The sequence below is a fragment of the Rattus rattus genome, chromosome 8 (genome assembly GCF_011064425.1).
Source record: "Rattus rattus isolate New Zealand chromosome 8, Rrattus_CSIRO_v1, whole genome shotgun sequence".
NCBI lineage: Eukaryota > Metazoa > Chordata > Mammalia > Rodentia > Muridae > Rattus > Rattus rattus.
This window is the reverse complement of record NC_046161.1, coordinates 90,354,338-90,381,441: the sequence shown is the minus strand read 5'-3', so window position 1 is coordinate 90,381,441 and position 27,104 is coordinate 90,354,338. Positions and strand designations below refer to the sequence as shown.

General features: G+C 45.6%; 3 protein-coding genes across 5 annotated transcripts in view; all 3 read left to right on the top strand.

Moving 5' to 3' along the window:
* The window catches only part of Pik3cb (phosphatidylinositol-4,5-bisphosphate 3-kinase catalytic subunit beta), a 102,658-nt gene extending 99,133 nt beyond the window's left edge, over window positions 1-3,525 (top strand). For all 3 annotated transcript variants that reach the window (XM_032910100.1, XM_032910098.1, XM_032910099.1), the window contains exons 23-24: window positions 1,010-1,142; window positions 2,072-3,525. In XM_032910100.1, coding sequence (XP_032765991.1) covers window positions 1,010-1,142; window positions 2,072-2,209 — 271 coding nt within the window. In that variant the 3' untranslated portion in view covers window positions 2,210-3,525. The remainder of the gene's footprint in view (window positions 1-1,009; window positions 1,143-2,071) is intronic.
* An 11,178-nt stretch (window positions 3,526-14,703) lies between these two features.
* On the top strand, window positions 14,704-15,752 carry LOC116907123 (GTP-binding nuclear protein Ran). Its single transcript, XM_032910096.1, has one exon. The coding sequence runs from the start codon at window positions 14,739-14,741 to the stop codon at window positions 15,387-15,389; it is 651 nt and encodes a 216-aa protein (XP_032765987.1). The 5' UTR covers window positions 14,704-14,738; the 3' UTR covers window positions 15,390-15,752.
* A 715-nt stretch (window positions 15,753-16,467) lies between these two features.
* Window positions 16,468-27,104, top strand: part of LOC116908250 (cell adhesion molecule-related/down-regulated by oncogenes-like) — a 14,297-nt gene continuing 3,660 nt past the window's right edge. The window contains 5 exon segments of the mRNA XM_032911506.1: window positions 16,468-16,471; window positions 16,808-17,013; window positions 19,230-19,434; window positions 22,233-22,402; window positions 24,048-24,252. Coding sequence (XP_032767397.1) covers window positions 16,468-16,471; window positions 16,808-17,013; window positions 19,230-19,434; window positions 22,233-22,402; window positions 24,048-24,252 — 790 coding nt within the window.

Below are 27,104 nucleotides of genomic sequence, written 5' to 3'. Positions count from 1 at the left end.
CAGGCGGACAGTTAACGCTGCGCTTCACACTAACAGGACTGCTTAGATCTGGGAGACTCTTGGCAGAAGATTTGTGTGGGGGGAGGGTTACACACAACAGAAGTGACCAGGAGGGAGACACAGAGAATGCTAGAAACTCCATGTCACTGCTTTTTATTGTACTTCCTGTTTCAGAAAATTTTATCTCAAAACTAATAATATATTTGACAGAACAACAGGTTTTTTAGTATCATTCTGTGTGGGGAACAGAGCGGGAGCCTGGATTTGATGTAAGCATTGCTGCTTGAACATTCCCTAGAACTTATATCGCTCTGTTTGTTCATCTTACTGTGGACAAAAGGCTTGAAGAGATGACTCAGCAGGAAATGGTGCATGCCACCAAGCTTGGGCTCAATGTTTGAGCCTCAGAATTCCAGCTACACACACACACACACACACACACACACACACACACACACACACGATAAATAAAGGCATGAATGTGAGCAAAAGTAACTGAGTGGAACAGAGGCAGATCAACAGTGTGCCCAGTAAGGACTGATCAGAATGCTTCTGGTTCTGTGGGAATTGGGTGGATGGCTCTTGACCACTGCCGGCTTAAAGGGGGAAGAGAGAGAAACAAACAGGACTGCACATCATCAGCCTCAGTTTTAGGGACTGAAGAGAATGAGAAGCTGGGGCTTAGGGGAAAGGCCTAGGAGCTGTAACTCACTGTTTTGTTTTGTGGTCAGCGATGTGGACGAAGGAGCTAAGAGGTCAGTAGGCGTGTGTTCCGTATGGCCTTGCCTATGACTATAGAATCCTAATTATTTCTGGTTTGAAGGGAGACCTGTGGTTTTAGAAAGCTTGAATTACGTAAGCTATAGTCTGGGGACTATTTTCAGAGCAGCACACAGGAGCTGAAGCACACATGGAGATGCTCTGGCTCTAAAGTTGTCTTGTTGTTTTCCTTTGCAAATGTCCCACCTCCCTCCAATGCCGTGCTCCTGGGGTGCTCCTTCAACTCAAGGTTCCGCCAGTGCTGTGAAGACGCGTACCTGATTTTACGGCGGCATGGGAATCTCTTCATCACCCTGTTTGCGCTGATGTTGACGGCAGGGCTTCCCGAGCTCACATCAGTCAAAGATATACAGTATCTTAAGGTAAAACTCATTTCTCTGTATGTTTGTTGGACTTTGTGGGCACAGGGCTCAGAGCCATTCAAAAGTCCAAATGTCAGTGGTGGCGCATGCCTTTAATCCCTGCACTCTCAAGAGGCAGAGAGATAGGCAGCAGGTGATCTCTGAGTTCGAGGCCAGCCTGGTCTACAAAAGGATTTCCAGGACATACAGGGCTACATAAAGAAACCCTGTCTCAAAAACCCTTTAAAAATTTTTTTTGTCCCAAGGGAACTGGCAAGATGGCTCAGAGAAGGTGGCCTGCTGCCAAGCCTGCAGCTCTTGAGTTCAATCCCTGGATGCTCTAAACTGCACACATGCACATGCACACACATGCACATACACACACGCACACACACTCACTCATGCTCTTATACACACAGGCATGGGCATGCACACAAAAGCAATGTAATAAAGTTGTTCTATAAAGATGGCTTCAGAGATACCAACCTCAGTCATCTCGTTAGAAATAGAGCATCCAGAGGGGGTGGGGCAAAGTTATTTCCTCGGTGTTTACCAAAAAAGTCAACAAAACAAAACCACAACAAAACTTGTGACGTTCTCATGAAGGAGTGTGTAATGCAGGCTACCGTGCTGGTGTTGATTCCCACGCACTGGGTCGGTAGCTTCCTGGCACTTTGGTTTCCACCACTTTACCTTTGACCTTCAGTCATCAGAGCAGAAAAGCAGAGTGTCTTATAATAATTACATATTAATTCATTCTCAAAATCCCTTTGCTAAGGCCATGTTGTTATCCTTCCTTGGTGTTCATTCTGCCCTGTAGGTGACACTTATATGGAAACATGGAACCCTGACTGTTGGAGAAGCTGGCCACACCAGCATCTTGTAGATGACAGTATTTGCACGTCTCTATCCAGGGTGCATGACGTCACCATCTTTCTCTTTCTGTTTAGGACTCTCTTGCCTTAGGAAAGAGTGAAGAAGAAGCACTCAAACAGTTTAAGCAGAAGTTTGATGAGGCACTCAGGGAAAGCTGGACCACTAAGGTGAACTGGATGGCTCACACAGTTCGGAAAGACTACAGGTCTTAGCGTCCGCTCTGCTCTGCTGCACTTGCCTGTTTGTCTCCTTTCCATTTTGCACTTGCACTATTGAACATGACCCTGCCAGAAATGCCAAGGGAATGAAATCCTGAAGCTCAGCGTGAAGTTCAGAACACGGCGTCCCACAGAAGCTCGTCTGAACCACCCCAGTGCCCACCCTCTGTAACTGAGTGCTTCCAGGACTCATCATGAGTGTCAGCAGCAGCATGGAGGACCCTTTCCTGCTGACCTTGCACGCCGAGGAATGCTCCTGGGGACTGTTTGGGGTCTCTTCTCTCTTTTCTTCAGTGTTTGGTACCTTCCCAGAGAGGCATAAATACTTCTTTCCAGTGTTGACCAAGTGCTGCAACTCAGCCAGCAACTTAGCACGTTTGGGGGCTGGAAACTGTTCTAAGAAAGGTATCTCCCTCTCCTTTTTAAATTGTGTGAGCTACAAATTACATTGATTATGTTGAACTTATTATTTTTCAAAGGAAATATTTTAAACCTGTGAAAACTCACTAATTTTGTTAATATTTATCATGATGGCATCATTTCAGCCAGACTTGCTGAGAATCTATTGGTGGGCAAATATAATATATATAATATATATATATATATATGCTGCATATATATTTATAAAATTTCTAGTGGGAGTTCTATATAAAGAGATGTTTCTTTGGTATTCTTCAGCCTTGTTTTACAGTTTTACAAAAGCGGAGCTTTTTCCTAAGTTACTTTTCGGTTAACTGTGGATCCAGTGCTTCCAGTCGCCTCACTCCTGAGGCACCTATGAATGTGGCTTCTCTCTGTAGCTCTGAGAGTTCATCTCATAGAACACAATACTTGAGCAGATGTATCCAAGGAAGCAAGCGAATGAAAGGAATCTATTTATGGAATAAACTCGAAACCTAAATTTCAGTATTTTAGTAATATGCCAGCTGTTCTTAATGTATTTATTAAAATGTATAACATTGTGATTTTTTTCAACGGTATTAGTTCAAATGGAAGTGGATCCGTGCCACATGGAAGTCTGTAACTTACTTGTTGAGGTACCACACAGTTCGGGTGCTAGGCGGCGGGTGTGAGCATGTGCAATAGAACTACTGGTTTGCTGTGTACATGGACGTCAGGATCCAGCAAAGCTACTGCTTCTTCTCCAAAGACACATGGGAGCCCTCAGTCCTCAGTGGCACGGGAAACACAACTGAGTACTTGCCCTGAGACTTCAGTTTTCTATAGGAATTTTATTAAAGAGTGTTTAATTTTGTTGTCCTTCTGAATGTTCTCAGTCAAATAAACGGGTGGTTCCGGCTGTTTGGGGACATGTGGGCGTCTTCTTTTGGGGCACAGAGTCTTTGCAACCTGCCGCCACTGGACTCTCCCAAATGGCCACATCGGTGGACAAACCAGCCTCAGGAGTGAGCTGGGCTCAGGGCCTCTGCCTAGCTTCCCCTTGCTTCCTAGCTCCACACGGACAGCCTGGGAGGCCTCTTGGACCAACGGGAGCCTAAAAGGAGGCGATGTTTTTGTCTGTTTGCTGTACAGCCTCATCTCCCCTGCCTCTGCCAGACAGTGGGGTTCAGTAGACACTGGCGGTGCGCTATCCATAGTTGCTGAATTGCTTGTCTGTCTCTGAGAAGATGGAAGGCAGAAAGCTAACCGCCTTCTAGAATGCACTAAGCTGTTCTAGCATCCGCTTAAACCAAGACTGACGAGCCATTGCCTTGACCAAGCCCTGTATTTTCCCTATAGCCTCAAATGCCAAGCTTGTTGTGTAGCACGTTTTCTCCCTCGGGCTCTCGGCCAATTCCCAGACTCCCTCCAGGTTGGCTAAGACCTTGGTGTTGTTAGTATTTGGAGGATGTCAGACTAGAGTTAAAACAGATCGGCAGGCAGCACAGCTCAGGATCATCCGGTCACACGTGGATAGTGATCACTTTGTTCCTGGGTGCGTGTGTTAACTGTGTCTCATCATCACTTACTCAGATTAGTCAGACACGAGCCCAAGTGTTGCTGTGATCCCAGCCCTCAGGAGAAGCGGGCGCTCAAGACCGTTCTCAGCTACAGTGAGTTCGAGGGCAGCCTGAGCTACTTGAGACCCATCCATGAAATAGAAATGGTTCCTAGTATTTTTCCAGAAATAGCTATATTCTTGCCACCCTAAAATTAGAACTTCTGCCCAGAAGCTGTACTCCCTATTCCCCTCAGTTTCAGAGGCACCCTGAGGATACCACTTACCCTCTCTTGGTTTGGCCAGTGCTCTTAAAGAAGTGCCTGATCTTTAGCACATCTTTCACACGTCCACCTTGACCAGCTCCTGGTTTGGTCCCTTGAGGCATAGTTAAAGCCAGGCACTTGTGCTGTAACCTCTGCATTCTTGGAAAACACCTCTGTAAGATTGGGCAGAAGGCAGGCCTGTAGGGCATCTCCTTAGTGATTGATGTGGAAGGGCCCACACTGTGGGTGGGCCCACCGTGGGATGGTAGTCCTAGGTGGTATAAGAAAGTAAACTGAGCAAGCAAAGCAACTCCTCTGTGGCCTCTTCAGTTCCTGCCTCCGGATTCCTGCCATGTTTGAGTTCCGTGGCCTGACTTCTGGCAGCGATGGGCTGTGATGTGTGGTCGTGGCGTGGCGTCTCTTCATTGTTGTTGTGAAAATATAAAAAATTTTAAAAAAGTATATCGTTGTCTTTTACCTCGCTAGGCACACCACAGTGCCCCCAGATATCCTCGAGATATCTTGGTGGAAACACATCCCAACCTCGCCGCAGCGGCCCAGTGTCTCCATCCGCCATACACTTTCTTACACTCAAACCCTCACATAAAAGAACACATAACACAATAATCTTTGACCCAATTGATAAGATGTAATTGCCCACCTAAACGTACAAAGCCCAGTACCATCCGTCCCTTAGGAACATTAATAACAACCTGTAAATACACAGAGCGAGATCTTTATGTCACCTGCCATATTGTCCCGCCACAGCTCTCTCTCTCTCTCTCTCTCTCTCCTCCTCCTCCCCTCCCCTCCCTCCCCCCTCCCTCCCCTCCCCCCTCCTTTCCTCCTTTCTGTTCCAGTCCCCTCCTCTTCCTTCAAACTTCTCTCCCTTTCTTCTCCTCCAATGACAGGCCTCCTTCTATCCTGTACCTGGAATCACCTGTATTTTACAAATTCAATGGGGAGAAGGTTCTGGTGAAGTCACCTGATTCCTGAGTACTTGACTAGGCTGCTGTCCTTGGGGCAGTGGAATTAGCATCAAAATACAGATAACTCCAGGGCAAACCACAACACATCACAGCAGCAGACCGTTTGAGGACACCAGCAGCTGAAGTTGGAATAATGTAATTTTATCACCTACTTAATAAGCAGTCTGGAGTAGACCATTGTTCACTCCCGAAGGATTTTAGATTTTAGATTGGAGAAGCCACCCAAGGATCCCACTTCTCTAATCTCCAGGTTTCTCTGAAGCAGTATCTTATTCACAATATCTTAGACCACCTACCTCGAGATGGCCTGGCTGATTTCCCCTTCCCCATGTCTTCCTTCCACGTTGTGTTCACCTGAGTAAGAAAACACCACAAGATCTTCATTCAACAGTGTGACAGTGAATGACTTCGACCTTTTTCTACTTCATAAAATGTGATGAGGTAAGGATTTAAATTCCAAAATGCTGCATTCATGCACCGATAGCTGGGAGGATTCTTGTTTCCTTAGCTAAGAGGTGGTTCTCTGGGTCCATCAATATCATCTTCCATCTGTATGGGACTTACCTTAAGTCGACAGAATTCTACCAAGTTAAATGAGACTGTGATTCTGCCCTTGGTCTTTGAATAAAAGTGTTCTCCACATAGACTTAACATGTAGCCGGTATTGCAGCTGAGTTAATCTAATTGATTAATTTCTTTTGTCCTTTTTGGCCCAACAAAAAGGTGGATTTTTTGTTTGTTTGCTTGTTTTCCTTGAGACAGAGTTTCTCTGTGTAGCCTTAGCTGGAACTCACTGTGTAGACCTGGATGGCCTTGAACTCAGAAATCTGCCTCCTGCCTCCCAGTGCTCGGCTTAAAGCTGTGTACCACCACCACCAGGCCCAGTATATTATGTTATTTCCTTGTTATGTGCCAAGCAGGAAACATGTGTTTGTCTCCCCACGCTGTAAAGCCATTTGTAAATGACCCAGATGGCAGCCAGGTCCTATCTGCCACATCACAGCTGCTGTTTTCCACGGTGCAACCCCAAGTTTCTCTGCAGCTAATCAGACATTGTCTAAGAGGAGCAACCTAGAATGAACAACACGATGACATAATTGACCCCAATGGACCTGCCTAACCTGGAAGGACTTCCAGTACTCACACCTCCCAGCTACAGCCTACCTTATACCATCGGCTGGCCCTGCATAGCTCTACTTTTAAATCTCAGTAGTTTAGTTGACCAATTTCACCGGTGGAGTAGTCTTTAAAACAACAGAAATCTACAAGCCCCTGTTGCAGGATCAGGGCCTTTCTAGAGAAGAGTCATCTCATGCCATCTCCTTAGCTCACCCACCTCTATAAGAAGATTGCTAATGCAGCCGCCCAATTCTCTTGCCCTGGCTCTGCAGTGAATATAGAAGATGGGACAGAAGATGGCTGGAGATGTCAACACGGTCGATTTAGTGATGCAGCATGGCGGAAAGGCAGGGGCCAGGAGAGGGCAGGGAGCATAAAGTCCTAACAACTGAACAGGTGAATTCAGGAAAGTCAGCTCAAGCAGCACTGAGAGTTTCCCTTAGTCCTGATAAACTTGCCCTGGTAACCCTACATGGGGGTGGAGCTGGCACAGGGGCCAGATGCACCTGCCCTGTTGGATAGGAAATCCTGGTGCCAATAGATTCCTAGGGAAGCTAAGGACCCAGAGCGACAGCCGAGTTCCTGGTGCTCCAGCCCACCGGACAGCCACCATGGCACTTCTGCTGGGCTTCCTGTTCTTTTGTGGAGTCACAGGTAAGTAAGGGCCATTCGTCCCCAGCATTAGTTCTGCTTCTAAGGGGCCACTAACGACGATACGGGCAAGGACAGGAGTGGGAGCTAGGAGTGGAGGGGACCTCTGTCAGGGAGAACCTCTGGAGTGCAGGGTGGAAGAACTCCAAGGTAGGTAGGGGAGGGGAAGTGGGGAAGCTCGGGTCATACAGTGAGCTTCTTGCTTTTTCCCAGAGCACTGACACCCAGGGTGCAGGATGTGATTCATTTGTTCCTGATTTGTCCCATGTTAGCTTGTGCTTAGTCTCTCCTTAGTGTCTGTCCTGAGATTTCAAATGCTTACACAGGTACAGGCTGACTGACAGAAATCCTAATTTACTGTACACCCAACTGCTCTGTTCAATGGTCCAGGCTACCTTAAGAGAAATGAACTAAATGGGTACATTCTTAGGCTTAGAGGCCAACCACAGCTGTTAACTAAATGGCAAAACAAAATAGCAAAGGTGTGCTATTTTTTTTATGGATCCAGAGCAGACGGCAAAAGGAAACTCTGACCTCTGCTTCAAGTCCATAATATATTGGCTGATTTTTTTTTTTTATGAGACAGAATAACTTGGTACTTCCTAAAGAATTCATCAAGTACATTGTGTTGCTTTGCCTTCTCTGGCAGTGGGGGCTGTAGTGAGTGGTGTGGGGGTAGGGAACATTTTTAAAATGCAAGGACCAGTCGTGTGTGATACATACTGGTGATCCCAGCACTGCCAATAGGATTTGCTGAAGGAGGCAGAGGCAGGAGGATCACGAGTTCAAGGCCAGCCTGGGTCACACATTTTGGGCTGAAGAGATGGCTCGGTGGTTAAGAGCACTGACTGCTTTTCCAGAGATCCTGAGTTTAAGTCCTACCAACCACATGGGGCTCACAACCATCTGTAATGAGATCTGATGCCCCCTTCTGGTGTGCCTGAAGACAGCTACAGTGTACTTACATATAATAAATAAACCTTTAAAAAAAAAGAAAAAAGATGAGGCAAGAGGATGGTGAATGTGTAGCTTAGGCTACATAGGGAGACCCTGTTATTAAATTCTGTGTTCTGAGTCCTGATGGCCTTTCTTCGGGAATGGCTCTGGTTCCATTAGAATCCTATTTACACACTCGTGAGCATTACCCATGAGCCAGTGCTGTTACCAAGCCTCGTTTTTATCAGAATCTGTAATGGGTACTCCCACCTTGATATATTTTAAGCTTGGCTGAAATTCCCAAGTCAAGTTTCCTGAAAAGATAAAGGGACAGTTACCAGTTTCATGGTTCATCTTCAGTGAAGCTAGGTTTGAGAATATACTGGTGTTTTGGGGGAAGAGAAAGGGAGTGGGGGTGAGGACATAGTTTAGAGACACCTAAAGCAGAAATAAGGAAGGCTGTAAGTCACTTACAATAATAATCTACCCTGGAGAATCTTCATATAATTTTTTTCTGGAATGTTCCATCTTGGTAGACACCGTCTTAACCCAGGGCATTCCGATGCCGCTCACTAACTCTTCTGCTCCTTGGAATCTAATTCTCACCCCTCTGCTGTAGGGTTCAGTGTCACTGTGGTCACATACAATGAATAAATCGCATTTTCAGCCTCTTGCCCCTGTCAGCCTGAATGGCTCTGAACGGGCTCGGCCTTGCCCTTCCCAGCTTGGAGCATTCTGTTGTTTCTCTGAACTCTTCACGTTTCAACTGTAGATTGACATGGGCGCAGGGAAGGCTTCTTCTTCAGACATTTCTGCTTGGGGTCTAAATGCCTCAGAAACCATGATGTCCAGATCTCTTTCTAGACTTGGGGAATTTTCCTCCTTCCTCCTGCCATCTCTTCTTTTATTTTTTCCTTCCTTCCTGGTCCTGGGGACTTAATCAAGGGCCTTGAACATTCTCTGAGCGACTCTACCACTCACTCCTGCCCTCCCTCTCTCTCTATTCCTTCCTTCTTCCCTCCCTCCCTCCCTCCTTCCCTCTCTTCCTTCCTTTTTCTCTTTTTTCTTTTTTTAAAGATGTATTTATTTTTATGTGTTCTGCTCGCATGTCTATATGACGGTGTCAGATCCTCTGGAACTGAAGTTACAGACAGCTGTGAATTGCTATGTGGGTGCTGGGAATTGAACTCAGGTCCTCTATAAGAGCAGTCAGTGATCTTAAACCCTAAATCATCTCTCCAGGCCCATGATGAAAATCATTGAGATTAAAGCTTTAGTGTTTCCCTGGAAGAGTGTGTCTGTGTGTGAGGAGAAGAGAGAACCTCGGGTCATGATCCAATTCAGAAAGTACGTGTACAAGATCTATATGCACGTTTTCTTCACCTCTTGATTGTTTTTACACTATAACTTACTTTTCCCTGGGTACTGACTTGTGAGTTGTATATTTAAATTTTTATAAGCAACCCCAATCCCAGTGGAAGAAACCCATGGGTAAAAGAAAACAATACACATTCGTGGACCAGATGTTGTCATGGTGTTTGGGGAGAGCATGGGGTATGGCGGGCAAGGCTTCAATCCAGAGAGAACAGTCAGTCACTCACCCAGCTGTGCTACCAGAGAAGGCATGGAGCCGTGCAAGAAAACTTGATGTTTTCTCGTTATTCTCCTGGGCCTCACTACCTTTAAAAGTGTGGTTACTGTACTTCAATGTGCAGGGCCTTATGCATGCACAGCAGGCACTCTACCTGCTGAAGCATCGCCTATCTCTCCTTCAGCTTCTTAAAGAGTCTACATTTATGTAGGTTATGGTAGAACACTTGCCCAGCACGTGTGAGGGGCTGGGTTCACTCTCCAGCATCACATAAAAAAAGTGCAGTCAAATAAAGCTTTCAGTTGGGTTTGGTGTCATGCTCATAATTCTAACACTGGGGAGGCTGAGACAGGAGGATCACGAGTTTGGAGCCAGTTTGGGCTATCTAAGATCCTGTCTCAAGAAAAACAAAACAAAAGATCCCTGCAACTGAGTTGAAATATAGCTGGTGCTCAGGCCCTGAGTTGCTTTTCCTTTGCATGACTGTATGGGGGATTGTGCTATGTTCTGGCGTCAATGGACTCTCTGTCTCCAGTTCCTTCGCTTTGGTGGAAATGCCGCCACGGCTTTCTGGCTCGTGTATTTTACCGCAGTGGGTAATTTATCTCTGGACCTACGGATGGAGTGAATTTGTTTCACTTTTCTCTGTGCACCTCCCTCTGCTTGCACTTGGGTTAAGTATGAAAAAGGCTGGACACACCCTCCAACGATAAGTATCCAATCTTTGTGAGGAAGTAAAATCCCAATCCTTGAGGGTGGGACCTGTAAATAATTTCCTATAATAGAGGAAGTGCTGTATAGTCCCGTCTCCCCTTTGATCCCAGGCCCTTGGGATCCCACTAAGTAATTCTGTTAAAACACAACGAGAACAGTTAATACTGCCTGTGGGAATGGAGAGGGCGTGGTCACCAGAAAGATGGGCTTTGATAAGTCGTCAGCTCTAGAACGGAAGCAGAAGAGAAAGCCAGGAAGGGACAGAACATCCCTCGCAGGCTCCTGGTGTGGCTTACTCATCGGTGCCGCTTGCTGTCCCTTTTGATTTCTTCCTTCCGGGTTTAATCTGTACAGGTGTAGTAGAGCGAGGGCTTTGTCTGTGCTCACGTTCTGTCACACTTCATCTTACCGTCCTCCTCTTCTGACATTTCCCATCTCTATGGATCTCCTGCTGTTCTCTCACAGGAAGAGCCTCGTGTCTGAGCATCATTTCCCCTGATTCATAGCGAGTTCCACCAGGCTTTAAGGTCACTGGGAACAACCTCCTCCCTCATAACCAGTATCTTCTAACGGGGTAGTAAAGAGGCAACCTTGTGACTCTGATCGCTGTTGCTGGTCAGAAGAACTGGGCCCAAGTCTCATGGCCACCTCTGAGTCTTGACTTTCTGAACCATCCAAGAGATCACAAGTTGGTGGTCAGAGCTGTTCTGGTAAAGAATGAAGCCTTGCTATTGTTTCTTCCCTTTAGGGTTCTTCCAAATATGTCTGTCAAGTATGTGAATAGGAAAACCCCTCTCAGGAAAACTGTTCAAGACACAGTGTATAGCATAAAGCCCATTAAAACAGGTGGGTAGACACAGAAGACATTCAGGCCACTGCCCACCAGGCCTACTCTCCTCCACGATGGTCCCTTTAGCTACTGCCCACCCCACCTTGACAGCAGCTCATGTTCTTCCATAATAACAGAAGTTGTTATATGAACTTTTATAGATCCAAAAGCAAAGAAAGTGATAATGAAATCTTCTTCAAACACAGTGGGTAGGTGAATAGCAACATGGTGTCAGTCTATGATGCTAACTGATGACATTCTTAGCAGTGATCTGTTAACACCTTCCCAAGGTTTACTGTGATCACTTAGAGCACATTAGAGCAGACACAGGTGGGCAATGAGTGTCCTTGAAGGGCATTATACTAATGTAAGTCTTAGATAATTTTAGCTCTCTGATGGAGGTGGTAGAGCGATGAGAACATGGACGTTCCAGGCTGGAGAGATGGCTCACCCGTTAAAGGCTAGGCTCACAACCAAAAATATAAGAAAATTGATGTTCCGATTCTGTACAATAGTGGGAATTCTAACCCGTGATTAGACTCGTAAAGACTTTAACATGAAGGTGGCTTTTTCCTATGAACTTTGCTTTACACTAGATTAAGTGAAATTATGCATCATGTGACCAAACTTTTCCTAGGGAGACCTTACACGCATGTCTGCTCACCCCAGATAGGGAGCCCAGGACAGACCAGGATGAACCCAATGAGTTTTAAGGGGGGTTAATTATAGGTACAGAAATGACTCAAAGACAGCCACATCAGCAAAGCCCACCTCAGCATGGGTGACAGCTCACAAAAGTTGGGAACCTGGAGCACACTGCACAGCCTGTAGGACACTTTGCCTTGACAGGTTAGAGAGTGTCATTTCCAAGAGACTCAGTTGGTCTAAACCTCTTCCAGGCAGCTCAGCTGTCTCAGTCTTTGTTGCAGCTTGGCTTGTCTGGAGAGTGACTCTTGGCAACTTTACTGCTTACTCTGGGAGGGAGGAGCCTTCCAAATCTGGTCAGTTTCAGGGACTTCCTGGAGCTTTTTGAGTTGTTTAATGATCTTCCTTTTTAAGGAGTTTCCCTCCAGAATGGGATGTTTCAGTTGCTGAGGAAACTGTTATACAACAATATGTGTCAAACCATTCCTTTGGTTTGTTTTCTTGGAACAAGGAAAACTTCATCTATATAGTAAATGTTCGTTGACTTAGGAACACAAGATTATCTTTAGCTGTATCAGGAGTTCAAGGTCACCCTACACGAGATCCTGTCTACAAAAACAATAACAAAAACCTAAATAAATAAATACCAGTTAAAAAAAGTCAAAATATCATTAAAAGCATAATTGAACAAACAAAAAAAGGAAAGGAAAAGATTTCCCAATAATGTAAAAATTAATAAGCAATATTAGATGAATATATGAAGGTTAATAGAAGAAAAAACATAAAAGATTTTTTTATAAAAGTGAAAATATTACGAAAAGTGTATGTTAAAAACGAAGAAATGGGAGGGCTTGAGAGATGGTTCAGTGGTTAGGAGCATGGCTGCTCTTCCAGAGGACTAGGTTTGAATCCTAGCTTGTACTTGGTGGCTCACAGCTGTGTAACTCTGCAGCTCCAGTTTCAGGAGAATCTGATCCCATTTCTAGCCTCCACGGGCATTGCATGCAAACAGTACACAGATATACATGCAAGCAGAACACTTAGGCATGTAAAATAAAAGTAAATCTTAGCTTTTCTTGTGTTTTTGAGGTTTTTCCGTGTAGCCTTGGCTGGCCTGGAACTTGCTCTGTCAAGCAGGCTGGCCTCAAATTCACAGAGATCTGTCTGTCTCTGCTTCTCGAGTTGCTGGCATTAAAGGCAGGTGCCACCATTGCCTGGTCAGAAAAATAAATCTCAACACAAACAAACATAAATAAACAAAAAATCCCACAGGAGCGGGAAGCACAGAGGCTAAACAAATAGACCCCCAAACAAAACAATCCCTGCAAACCTCGATGTGTTGGAGCAGCTGTTTGGGAGATTGCAGCTTTCCCCGCTGAGGGATGCAGTTGCGCATGTCAAGTCTTGTACTGGAGCCTCAGTTCTCAGGCTCTACCTCTCTCCAGAGACTGGTCCGTCTGCTGACTGTGCTTGGGACCATCAAATTCCAGTTGTGTCTGCTCCTGGCAACCAAGAACGGGGCAGCCTCTCCCTATACAGTCACAGCCTGATCCGAGATTCTTGCCGCCTGGTTTCTCTTGCTTGTCGGTGTGTGAGCCTTTTACTCTGCATGCCTGCCACCCAGGGCTCTCCCTCACACTAGGAAATGCTAGGCTAATCTCAGGAAGCGCGTCAGTTATACACAACAGGTTCCCTCTCAAGATCACATCTGTCCACTGCTCTCCAAGTCACGCGGAGTAAAAAGATAGGATTCCTTTCAGTGGCTGACCCATCTACCAGAGGAACCACTGTCTCACCGAACCCGGAAACTTCATTGGAGATCTCTAAGGCTCGAGTACAGCTCTGCTCATTTAATTCACACTGAAGCGCAGCCAAATAAACATTTTAAGCCTTTTTGTTTGCTTGTTTTTGAAAGAGGAATCCTGAAAACCACTTAAAATTTCTCAAGCACTGTGCATATAAGAACTGTGGAAATCACTGGACAGTGGTCATGCACACCTTTAATCCCAGCACTCTGGAACCAGAGGCAGACTGATCTCTGTGATCTTGAAGCCAGCGTGGTCTACCGAGTGAGTTCCAGGACATCCAGGGCTATATAGAGAAACCCTGTCTCAAAAAAACCTGAGAGAGAGAGAGAGAGAGAGAGAGAGAGAGAGAGAGAGAGAGAAACTCTCTTCTCTCGATGGCTTAAAATCTGACGCTTCACCCCTTCTTTTTTTTTTTTTTTTTTTTTTTTTGAGTCACCCCTTCTTTAAAAGGGAACAAGAATACCCTTGGCAGGGAATAGGGAGGCAAAGTTTAGAACAGAGGCTGAAGGAACGCCCATTCAGAGCCTGCCCCACATGTGGCCCATACATATACAGCCACCAAACTAGATAAGATGGATGAAGCAAAGAAGTGCAGGCTGACAGGAACCGGATGTAGATCTCTCTTGAGAGACACAGCCAGAATACAGCAAATACATAGGCAAATGCCAGCAGCAAACCACTGAACTGAGAACTGGACCCCAGTTGAAGGAATCAGAGAAAGGACTGGAAGAGCTTGAAGGGGCTCGAGACCACATATGAACAACAATGCCAAGCAACCAGAGCTTCCAGGACTAAGCCACTACCTAAAGACTATACATGGACTGACCCTGGACTCTGACCTCATAGGTAGCAATGAATAGCCTAGTAAGAGCACCAGTGGAAGGGGAAGCCCTAGGTCCTGCCAAGACTGAACCCCCAGTGAACGTGATTGTTGGGGGGAGGGCAGCAATGGGGGGAGGATGGGGAGGGGAACACCCATAGAGAAGGGGAAGGGGAGTCGGACAGGCGCGGAGACTCTTCTGGAAGGATCGCCGCGATGGCCGCCCAGGGAGAGCCGCAGGTCCAGTTCAAGCTCGTCCTGGTGGGCGACGGCGGCACCGGGAAGACGACGTTCGTGAAGCGCCACTTGACGGGCGAGTTTGAGAAGAAGTATGTAGCCACCCTGGGCGTGGAGGTGCACCCGCTCGTCTTCCATACCAACAGAGGACCCATCAAGTTCAACGTGTGGGACACAGCCGGCCAGGAGAAGTTCGGGGGCCTGCGCGATGGCTACTACATCCAAGCCCAGTGTGCCATTATAATGTTTGACGTAACATCAAGAGTTACTTACAAGAACGTACCTAACTGGCATAGAGATCTGGTACGTGTGTGTGAAAACATCCCCATTGTATTGTGTGGCAACAAAGTGGATATTAAAGACAGGAAAGTGAAGGCAAAATCTATTGTCTTCCACCGAAAGAAGAATCTTCAGTACTATGACATTTCTGCCAAAAGTAACTACAACTTTGAAAAGCCTTTCCTCTGGCTTGCCAGAAAGCTCATTGGAGATCCTAACTTGGAGTTCGTTGCCATGCCTGCTCTTGCCCCACCTGAGGTGGTCATGGACCCAGCTTTGGCAGCACAGTACGAGCATGATTTAGAGGTTGCTCAGACGACTGCTCTCCCGGATGAGGATGACGACCTGTGAGAAAGTGAAGCTGGAGCCCTGCGTCAGAAGTCTAGTTTTATAGGCAACTGTCCTGTGATGTCAGCGGTGCAACGCGTGTGCCACCTTATTTAGCTAAGCAGATCGTGTACTTCATTGGGATGCTGAAAGATGAATGGGCTTCGAGTGAATGTGGCAGTTAAACATACCGTCATTTTTTGGACTTGCATATTTAGCTGTTTGGAACAGAGTTGTTTCCTTCCTGAATTTCAAAGATAAGACTGCTGCAGTCGCATCACAATATTCAGTGGTGAAATCTTGTTTGTTACTGTCATTCCCATTCTTTTCGTTTAGAATCAGAATAAAGTTGTATTTCAAATAATCTAAAAAAAAAAAAAAAAAAAGGGGAAGGGAGAGGTTGGGGGATATTGGCTGTGAAACCGGGAAGGGGAATAACAATCGAAATGTAAATAAATACTCAAGTTAATAAAGATGGAGAAAAAAAAACTCTTCTCTCAAATATAACTGGTGCGAACAGTCTAGCACCCATCTTTCCAGATAATTTTAAACATACGTGCAACTCTTCTTAAAGCGGTGTTAAAAGTAATTAATTAGTTTGATTTTATAACAATGATGACCTCAAACTTGTGATCCTCCTGCCTCTGTCCCACCACACCCAGTTTTATTCGGCGTAAGACATGGAACCCAGGTGTGTGTTAGGCAGGCTGAGCTACAGCATCTCTGCGTATCAAATTAGAAAGAATGAAAGAGACATTTTAAAACTAAGTTGTACTTTTATCTGATGACTGTGTAAATAGGGTAAGAACTGTTGATAAATCAGAAAGGTTTAAGCTGTTACATGTTTCGAAGTTTAACTGAGATAATTAAATTTTTGTTTGTCTATGAAATAAAAACTGTGTTGGCACATAGAAACCAGGAGGTTTTCATCATTAGTTAGATATGTCTGTTCTTATATACATGCATGTTTTTAATATCTACATTTTATTTCTTTGTGTGTGTGTGTGAGTGTGCATGTGTGTGTGTTGGGCATGTGTTTACTACAGTGCACAGGTCAAAGTCAGAGGACAGCTTACAGGACTTAGTTCTCTCCTTCCACCACATGGGTTTGGGGTCTGTTTATGGTTGTCAGTGTTGGTGGCAGGCTCCTTTACCCACCGAGCCATCTCACTAGCACTGATTTGCATTTTGAATTAGGATACTAATATATTCACCTTTTTATTTTATTTGAGGAAAAATCATCAGCAGATCGAGTCATGTGGGAATTGCTACAAGCAGAATTACTTTTCTTTTGGAAACTAACCTGGGCATCCAAGTCCCACCCACATCCCCCTATCCTGACTCCTGAATGGCTTCAGCCTGAAGTCAGCCAGTGAGCAACAAGATAGATACTCAATGCCTCAATGTTATGCACATTCTCTCTCTCTCTCTCTCTCTCTCTCTCTCTCTCTCTCTCTCTCTCTCTCTCTCTCTCCCAGATCTCATTGGGAGTGTGAGCATCACTACTCCAGAGCAGACAATTCAGGAAGCTCGAGGGGAAATTGTTCATCTGCCCTGCATGTTCACCCTTAGCCCTGAGGACCAAGGACCACTGGACGTCGAGTGGCTTCGGCTTTCAGGACCTAACAATGAAGCAATAGACCATGTGGTGAGTGTGCACTGGCCTGTGATTTCAGAAGAGGAAGGGTCATTAGATGTCTGGAAGGCTTCAGAGGACAAGAGGATGTTGTGGATGTTCTGACACTGTGGTCTCAAAAGTGTGTAAGAGGAGAACAAGAGGGGTGTGCTGAGCAGGCTGGGCAGTGTGTGTGTGTGTGTGTGTGTGTGTGTGTGTGTGTGTGTGTGTGTGTGTAGCATGTGTGAACCAGAATCATTAGACCCTGTCAGAATTTAGAATCAATGTCCTCTGTTGCTCAGCCTGGCCACAAACTCCAGATCCTGGTCATCCTTCCATGTCAGCCCCCCTCAGCAGCTGGTCTGCAATACTGCACTGCACCTGGCCCTTGTAGGATCTTAAGATGTCTATGAGGCTCTTAGAACCAGCCAAGGAGTCACGAGAGGTACACAGTGTGATAAGCGTATATATTCTCGCAGTTTGTTTTCCTCATTTCCAGATAAATCTCCCATACAACCAATGTCTTAAATAGCAGAACAAAAGCAGAGCACAGCGCACATGTCTGCAATTCTTCTCTGTGTAGGGAGGGTGAGGCAGGAGGATGGAGGGTCTGAGGCCAGTCTGGAAGTAAGCAAATGAAAATGGAGAAAAATTTAAAATCTATAAAATATGTGTTAAACTATAAAAAAAATCATGTGAAGTATTGTTGTAGACCTGTCTTAGTCAGGGTGTCCGTTGCTATGAAGAGACCATGACCAAGGCAACTCTTATAAAGGCAAACATTTAATTGGGTCTGGCCTACAGGTTCAGAGGTTCAGTCCATTATCAAGGGAGGAGCATGGCAGCATCCAGACAGGCATGGTGCAGGAGGCGCTGAGAGTTCTTGATTCGAAGGCAACCAGGGGAGACTGGGATCCTCAGGCAGCTGGGAGGAAGCTCTCTTCCTCTCTTCCATACTGGGCAGAGCCTGAGCATAGGAGGAGACATCCAAAGCCCGCCCCCACAGTGACTCGCTTCCTCCAACAAGGCCACGCCCTCTAACAGGACCACTCCCTCTGGGCCAAGCATGTTCAAACCACCACAAGAAGTTTTTCTAGTCAAGTGACCAGAGCTAAATGAAGAGCACTGGAAAGCCAAGGCCAGTGCTGGGGTTTGTGTTAGTTTTTAAACTGTCTAAAGCAGTTGCTTTATTGTTATTTTTATTAGCACTTGCTTAATTGTGTCTAAGCAGTTTTTTTTTTTTTTTTTTTTTTTTTGGAGCTGGGGACCGAGCCCAGGGCCTTGCGCTTGCTAGGCAAGTGCTCTACCGCTGAGCTAAATCCCCAGCCCCTAAGCAGTATTTTTAAGATTTATTTATTTATTATACATCTATGGTTGTTGTGTGCATTGCCTACAGATGGTGAGAGATGACACTGGACCCGGTGGAACTGGAGTTACACGTGGTTGTGAGCTGCCACGTGGGTGCTGGGAACTAAAACTGGATCCCCTCAAAGAGCAGCCAGTGCTCTTAACTTCTGAGCCATCTCTCCAGCTCAGCAGTATTTTTTTTTTTAATTTTAGTTTTTTTTAGAACAATGAATGACTCTCTAGTTCCAACTGGCCTGGAGCCTGCTGCTGGCCTGGAGGCTCACGTTGGCCTTGAACTCATGATCATTCCTCAGTATTCCTAGTTACTGGAACTGCAGGTGTGTCCTATCATGCCTGGCTTCCAGTTTCATATCGAGAAAGAAACTTGTCTTTTTATTGGCTCACACGGGGGAATTATGATCAGCCTTCTTTGGAAGAAAAGGGGAGGCACATGGTGATGTACTGCAGCCTCTGAGGCAGCTGGAAAACTGGAGCAGACAGGAATGCACGCGTATGTGTTCCTGTCCAGTCTGGCCAAACAGTTCTCACTGTTAGGCTCCACTATTTACTTGAAATGGGAGTGTGGGGCTACAACAGGGATCACGTGGGTACATTTCTACTTTGTTGTTTTGTGCTTTAAATATTGTAGTTTTCCTCAGCCTGCATATCCTCACCTCTGTCCTCACTCCTCCCTCTGTCTGTCCTTCGTCCCTCTCTCCCTCCCTCCCTGCCTGCCTCCCTCCCTCCCTCCCCCTCTGCCTCCTTCCTTGCCTCCCTATCTTTCTAATTTTGATTCTATGGCAGCATGATATGTACAAAGCTGTCATGAAATGGGTTTCGTTTCTATTTTTTTTTCCGTTTTGGCTATTTTTTATCTTCTGTTTTGGTTTTTTTTTTTTCAGGTTATTTTGTATGCTGCAGATAAAATTTATTCTGACTTCTATCAAGACCTGAAAGGACGAGTGCATTTTACAAGCAATGACGTCGTGTCTGGTGACGCATCCATAAAAATAAGAAATGTTCGTCCTGCAGACAGTGGCACCTACCAGTGCAAAGTGAAAAAAGCCCCTGGTGTTGCCAAGACAACCGTTCAGCTGACAGTTATTGGTAAGTCGTAGTTGGTAGAGAACAGCTTTTCAGTAACAGGGTGAAGCGTCACGGTGCTGAAGTTACAACGCTTATGTAAGACAAACTTAGCTTTTACAGTAGTAATTGAATTTGTTCACTTTCACTATGCTAAGTGTTCAACCTGGGCCTCACGCTTCCTAGGGAAACACCTCACCCATGAGCCCCACCTCTAGCCCTAGGATTATAATGAAACCTTCTGAAGTATTTCTAATGTCCTCACCTAGCTTAAAACAGAAAGCTATCACATTTTTGCATAAGAAAGTAAGAAGCAACTAGCTTCTTTGCATATTTCAAAATTAATGAGAGCTTTATTGTGAGAAGAACCCTGGCCTAGAGTCAGGAAAGCTCTCTCATTGTTCTGCTGTTGTTGTTTTGAACCTTGTCTTCCGAGTTCGCCCTGAGAATTCAATACATTTCATGCCCTCAGTCCATCGTCCAGTCTATGTGCATTGAAACATGGAGTCTAAAAGGCTTTAATCGTCCCAGTACCTGTCAGAGTCACCCCTTCAGAGTTGCGTGTGAGTGCTCTGAACTTTTGCTTTTGCCACACAAAGACAAGGGCTGGGTGTTTAGGGGACTGGCGATAAAAGAGTGGAGTGAGTGTGAATGTGTGTGTGAGTGTGAATGTGTGAGTGTGAATGTGTGTGAATGTGTGAATGTGTGTGTATATGTTGTGTGTGAATTGTGCGTGTGAATGTGTGTGACTGAATATGTGTGAATGTAAATATGTGTGTGAGTATGAATGTGCGTGTCATTGCATTGAATGTGAATGCGTGTGAGTGTGAACATGTGTGAGTGAATGCATGTGTGAATGTGTATGAGTGTGTGTGTGAATGCATGTATGAGTGTGAATGCATGTCTGAGTGAATGTGTGAGTGTGTAAGTGTGAGTGTGTGTGAGTGTGAATGTGTATGAGAGTGAATGCATGTGTGAATGTGTATGCATGTGAGTGTGTGTGTGTGTGTGTGTGTGTGTGTGTGTGTGTGTGTAGGATAGGGGAGGATACCTTTACATGTTTCCAGGTTTCCGGCTCAGGAGGCCAGGCTTACAATGGAAGCTCCTTTACCCACTGAACCATGGGCCTGTCTTAAAAGCAAGTGTTACAGAATATGAATCTCAGAATTAAGATGTAAACATTGTGAAAGTTTAAAATGCCTTCTCAAAAATACTAAAATAAAGGTGATTAACCATTTTAGAAAGGGAACAAGAGAACAAGATAATTAAGAAATGTTTTGGGCTGGAGAGATGGCTCAGCAGTTAAGAACACCTGACTGTTCTTCCAGAGGTCATGAGTTCAATTCCCAGCAACCACATGGTGGCTCACAACCATCTGTAAAGAGATCCGATGCCCTCTTCTGGTGTGTCTGAAGACAGCTACAGTGTACTTAAATATAATAAATAAATAAATCTTAAAAAAAAAAAAAAGAAATGTTTTAAACATATACCTAGGCCAATTATTTAGTGAGGTAAAGTGTGTGTGTGTGTGTGTGTGTGTGTGTAGTTATATAGTTATATATATAGTTATAAATATTGGTTATATAGTTTATATATTTAACACACACACTCACACACACACACACACACACACACACACACACACACACACACACACACACAATCCTTAAAATGAGGCTGTTCCCCACCGGTTCAGTCTGTCATCCAGTTGCTCCCACTGTTTATGTAGGTTTAGGAGGTGTGGTCACAATGGAGAAAGTATGCCTTTGTGGACAGCTTTGAGGATACAAAAACACCACACCTCTCCCAGTGCACCCTCTGCTTCCTGACCATGGTGTGAGCTCTCTGCTAGCTACCAATGCAAGTTACCGTGCCAGCCATTCCCACCCCCCAGCCCCCCAGAGGATGATGAATTCTTATCCTTCTAGAACTATAAACCCAAATAAGCGCTTCTCTCTCTGAGTTGTCTTGGTGATAGGATCTTACCAAAACAGTAGAAAAGAGCCTAAGATACATATGAAACTCAGCAGTGTTTCTTTATAAACTGTCCTTATAAAATCTGTTCCTCAGATAATTTTAACCATTCAGGGCTAGGAATATCACCCATTGTAGACTGCTTGCCTAATATAATAAACTCTAGCCCCAGTCCTCAGGACCACTGCCACAAGAACAAAGTATCAATAAAAATTAGGGAATCGGGTTGGGGATTTAGCTCAGCGGTAGAGTGCTTGCCTAGCAAGCGCAAGGCCCTGGTTCAGTCCCCAGCTCCGAAAAAAAGAACCAAAAAAAAAAAAAAAAAAAAAAAAAAAAAAAATAAAAAATAAATAAAAAATAAAAAAAAATTAGGGAATCAGATTTCATAAAAATTTAGACAATTTGGCAGAAAATACATCAAAAGTTAGCCTCATGTGCACTGCACACAGGGTCCCCAGGGAGCCTGTGGCCCTGTGGCTAGCACGAGTCAGGCTGGCCTTGCATTTGTAGACAAGGCTGACCTTCAGAGCTCTAGCCAAGTTCACTTGTCTGCGCCTGCTGGGAAGAGCAGGAGCTTCCTGGTGGAGTCTCATGTCTGCGTGATGCCAGGAAGGTGGTGGTGCTCTAAGGCAATCACTTAGCATGAGGAGATGCCCATAGTCACTCCACTCATGAAGCCACAAACGAACCTGGGCATCCAAGTCCCACCCACATCCCCCTATCCTCACTCCTGAATGGCTTCAGGCTGGAGTCAGCCAGTGAGCAACAAGATAGATACTCAATGCCTCAATGTTATGCATTCATCTCTCTCTCTCTCTCTCTCTCTCTCTCTCTCTCTCTCTCTCCAGATATCACTGGGAGTGTGAACATCACTACTCCAGAGCAGACAGTTCAGGAAGCCCAAGGGGAAACTGTCCATCTGCCCTGCATGTTCACCTATGTCTCCAAGGACCAAGGACCACTGGACGTCGAGTGGCTTTGGCTCTCAGGACCTAACAATGAGGTGATAGACCATGTGGTGAGTGTGCCCTGTTCACTCTCACTAGGCGGGTGTGGTGTCCTGGCCTGAAGCCCCACTGCCCGGGCCTGTGAACATGGATGGAATGACCTGTGATTTCACAAGAGGAAGGGTCATCGGATGTCTTGAAGGCTTCAGGAGACGAGAGGATGTTGTGGACGTTCTGACACTGTGGTCTTGATAGTGCGTAAGAGGAGACAAGGCTGGGCAGTGAGGGTGACGTACGTTGTGCGTACGCCAGAATCGCTAGACTGTCAGAACTCAGAATCAATGTCCTCTGTCTTCGTTACTTTTGTCTCCTCTCATTTCACCATGCTGTCCAGTCTGGTCTCAAAGTCCAGGACCCCAATAACCTCCTGAACCTCAGTGTCCCCTCCCCAGCAGCTAATCTACAAGTGCACATCTCGGCACCTGGCCATGATATCTTAAAACATATATGAGGCTCCTATAGCCAGCAAAACGGAGACTTCAATGTACGGAGAATGATGAGCATCATCAGTTTGTTTTCCTCATTTCAAGTTAAATCTCCCATACAAGAAATTTCAAAAAAAAAAAAAAAGCTGAGCATGCTACCTCGTGCCTGCAACCACCCGGCTCCATGTAGCTATGGGCTCTATAGCAAGTTCCAGGGCAGCCTGACCTGCATAGTAAGGCCCCAAAACAAACAAACAACACACAGCAGAAATTTAAAGTCTGTAGAAACATCAGTATTAAGTTATAGAAGTCAGGTAAAACATTGTCCTAGAAGTTTTTCTAATAAAAGTGAACAGAGCCAAATGACAAACACTAGAGAGTCAAAGACAGCTCCAGTATGAGGCAGATCCAGTCTCCCTTACCCGGGACACAGTTGCCTTCAGTATTTTGCTTTACCTAAGATGTTGCGAACGGACACATTTTATCTAAGAAATCAACACTGGGCTGGAGAGAAGGCTCAGTGGGTAAGAGTTCGTGTGCAAGGACATGGAACTCTAATGAAATCCCTGGCCTGTATATGAACAGTTGTGTGTGGTAATTCATGCTGTTAGCTCCAACCTTGTGAGGGACAGAGGCAGAAGCATGACTGGGCCATTTTGCCTGGTAGGCCAGGTCCACGTTCCGAGAGAGACCCAGTCTCAAAGGACCCAGTATTCTTTTCTGTCCTCAGTGCCCTCCTAGGCAGGTATCTTAGGGTTTTCTTATTGTGAAGACATAACCGTGATCACAGCAACTTTTATAAAGGAAACCATTTACTGGGAGCTGGGTTACAGTTTCAAAGGTTTGGCTCATTGGCGTCATAGTAGGAAACATGGCAGCAGGCAGGCAGACACGGTGCTGGAGAAGGAGCTAAGAGTTCTACATCCTGGTCCACACACAGGCAGCTGAAGGGGACTTGTGTGTCACACTGGGCATAGCTGGAGCATATAAGACCTCAAAGCCCGCCTTCACCGTGACACATTTTTTCCAGCAAGGCCAGACCTCCTAAGGGTGTCACCTGCCCTATGGACCAAGCATTGATGCATGAGTCTATGGGGGGGGTGGGCAGGGCCGGGCAGGGCGGGGCATTCCTATTCAGACCGCTCCAGCAGGTAACCACACGCATGCACTACAAGTACAGCCCACGTTTGGTGTCGGTTTAGTTAGTTTTCTCTTGTTTGTTTTCTTCTAGATTATTTTATATTCTGCAGACAAAATCCATGACGACGTCTATCCAGATCTAAAAGGACGAGTGTATTTTACCAGTAATGACATCAGGTCTGGTGACGCATCCATAAATATTACAAACGTCCGGCTCTCGGACGTTGGCACCTATCAGTGCAAGGTGAAAACGTACCCTGGCATCGTCAACAGGAACCTCCAGCTGGCTGTCACTAGTAAGTTTCTGCTGGTGGTGACGAGTGTCTTAGAATCGGGGTAAACGCTCAAAGCGAGTCACAGTAACGTCTCAGACAAAACTTTGATTCTAGAGGAATAATCACATTCATTCTTTGCCGCTGGGGGGAAGCCCAGGGCTTATGCTTACTAGGGAAGGTTGGGACACTGAGACAAACACCTAGCCCTGGAGTAATAAGTTTAAACTTCGGGGGTCTTTCTAACATCCTCACGCTGCATGGAACTAAGTGGGCATTTCTTTCTCAAAAGAAGAGAAGCGATATTGTTGCTGCTTCATTTTGTTTCTGTTCTCTCTCTGTGTTTTTTTTTTTTCATTTTATTTTAAGCATATGAGTCTGTCTGTCTGTCTGTCTGTCTGTCTGTCTGTCTGTCTGTCTCTCTCTCTCTCTCTCTCTCTCTGTGTGTGTGTGTGTGTGTGTGTGTATGCATATATGTCTGGAAGCCAGAAGAGGGTGATGGATCCCCTGGAACTGGCGTTACAGATGGTCGTGAGCCGCCATGTGGATGCTGTGAATGGAGCCAGGGTCCTCCAGGAGAGTGGGCAGAGCTCTTAACTGCTAAGCCACTTGGTTTTGAGGCAGGGTCCCAGTTTGCATTGTTTGGATGGCCTGGGTCTTTCGGTGTAAACCACGATGGCCTCAGGTTCGCAGATATGCCCGCATTTGCCCTTCAAGTGCTGGGGTTAATTAAGGGCATGCAGCACCAGGCCTGGACCATGACAAACTTTTAAAATTCACAAAAATTTAAAAACGAGTGAAAATTTTTGTCCAAGAATTTCCTACATGTATATAATGTATTTTTATCAAATCTACCCCCAGTTTCCTCTCCCTTTCCTTCTCCCTCTTCGTCCCCCTTCTTCCCTACACAGTGCTGCCTTCTATGTGTGGGTTGAGGCTCATCTACTGAAGTAGGGACAGCCTCTCAGGGACTCTGTCCCCGAGGAAAATAGTCTCTCTCTCTCCCTGAGAGGCCATGGGTTTCAACAGCTCCTCAAATGTGCAACCTTGTAAGTCCCTAGCCCATCCATCCTGGGATTTTGACTGACTTGACCAATGTGGGTTTTCTGCAAGCATGGCCTCTTAAAGTTGTTTGCACATAGCTATAACCATTCTTTAGAACGCTTTGTCTCTGAGTCCTTGTAGGTTGTTCTGATTGGAGTTCTTATAATGGGATTAATAATTAGGGGTGGGGGAACACGACGCTTGCATTTCATATGACCTTTGGTTCTGTACTGAGAAGTGTATACCAGCAGTAGCTTGTTATTTACCCCCACCCCCACTTTCATTCTCAGACCCCTTTTCCTTGTCCAGTATAGGACAAGGAAATGCAATGTTCAGGAGAGGATTAAGTTGTAAAAGTACGGAAGCCTTGTTTATTATTTTGTGGAGCTTGTATCAAGGACTACAGTTTCTGCCTGCTCTTTCCAGATCTGCGAGTGTCTGTGTGAGCAGACGCGCTCCAAGGCCCACACCCACGATGCTGCTCCTTTTCTCCACTAACTTCATTGTGGCTCTCCAGGTCTAGTTCCACAATTAGTAAGCTCTGGTCAACAGAAGGTTGGAATGGGAGTTCTGAGAGGCTGGGTAGGCCTGTGGGAGGTACATGGCTCTACACGTTCTCTGATAGCCAAAATGGGCAAGAGTTTTGTGGTGTGAGAAAGAACTCAGAGCTTGGACTCAGGAGAGCTGTGTTGTTACTGCTGTCATTCTGAACCTTGTCTTCTGCGTTTTCCATGAGAATTAAATGTATTTTGTTCCCTCGGGCCTCAGTCTGCGCCACATGTGTTGAAACATGGAGTATAAAGAGCTTTAATCATCACTGTAGCTGTCAGAGTCACCCCTGTACCTGTTACAGTCAAAGCTGTGAGTGAGGGCTCTGAACTTTTGTTTTCCCTGCACACAATTTTCTACAGTGAAGAGCTGGGTGGCTAGGATGCTGGAAATGGAGTAGTGTGCATATGAGAGTGAGCATACGCATGTGTGCATGCACGAATGTGTGTGTATGGTTTTGTGTGTGTGTGCATGTGTGTGTGTTCATGTGTGCATGCATGAATGTGTGTATATGTTTTGTGTGTCTGTGTGCATGTGTGTGTGCATGTGTGTACAGGTACCACAGCCTGAAGTAGACATCAGAGGACAACTTTTGGGAGTTGACATCTTCCTTCCACAGTGATCAAATTCAGGTCATCAGTTTGCCTGACAAGTACTTTTACCCATGGAACTTCAGCTTAACCTTTGTGGAGATTACTATTTGTTTAGCTCTCAGGCTATCATACATCAAATAAAACAAAGCTGAAAAGAACTATCTACATTATTCTTAAGTGCGGTCTAAATGGAAGCTTTTTAAAGTGTGTTCTGAGTAGAGCTGTGGTTCAGTTGTTATGGCTAAGAACATGGCTATTCTCCCAGAGGACCAGAGTTTGATTCCCAGCACCCAGGCTGCTCACAGTTATCCGTGATGCAATCTGGGGGATCTATGTCTTCTTCTAGCCTCTGTGTGCACTGCAAGGATCAGGCTGGCCTTTCGTTTGCAGACAACACTGACCTCCCAGAGCTCTAGCTGTGTTCGCTTGTCTGTACCTGCTGTGTGATGGTGTGGCAGAGGCCCCACTGCCCAGGCCTGTGAACATGGGTGGAAGGACCTGTGATTTCAGAAGAGGAAGAGTCATCAGATGTCTTGAAGGCTTCAGGAGACAAGAGGATGTTGTGGATGTGGTCTCGAAAGTGTGTAAGAGGAGACAAGGAACCAGAGGGGTGTGCTGAGCAGGCTGGGCAGCAAGGGTGTGTGTGTGTGTGTGTGTCTGTGTGTGTGTTCTATGTCCTATATACTTATC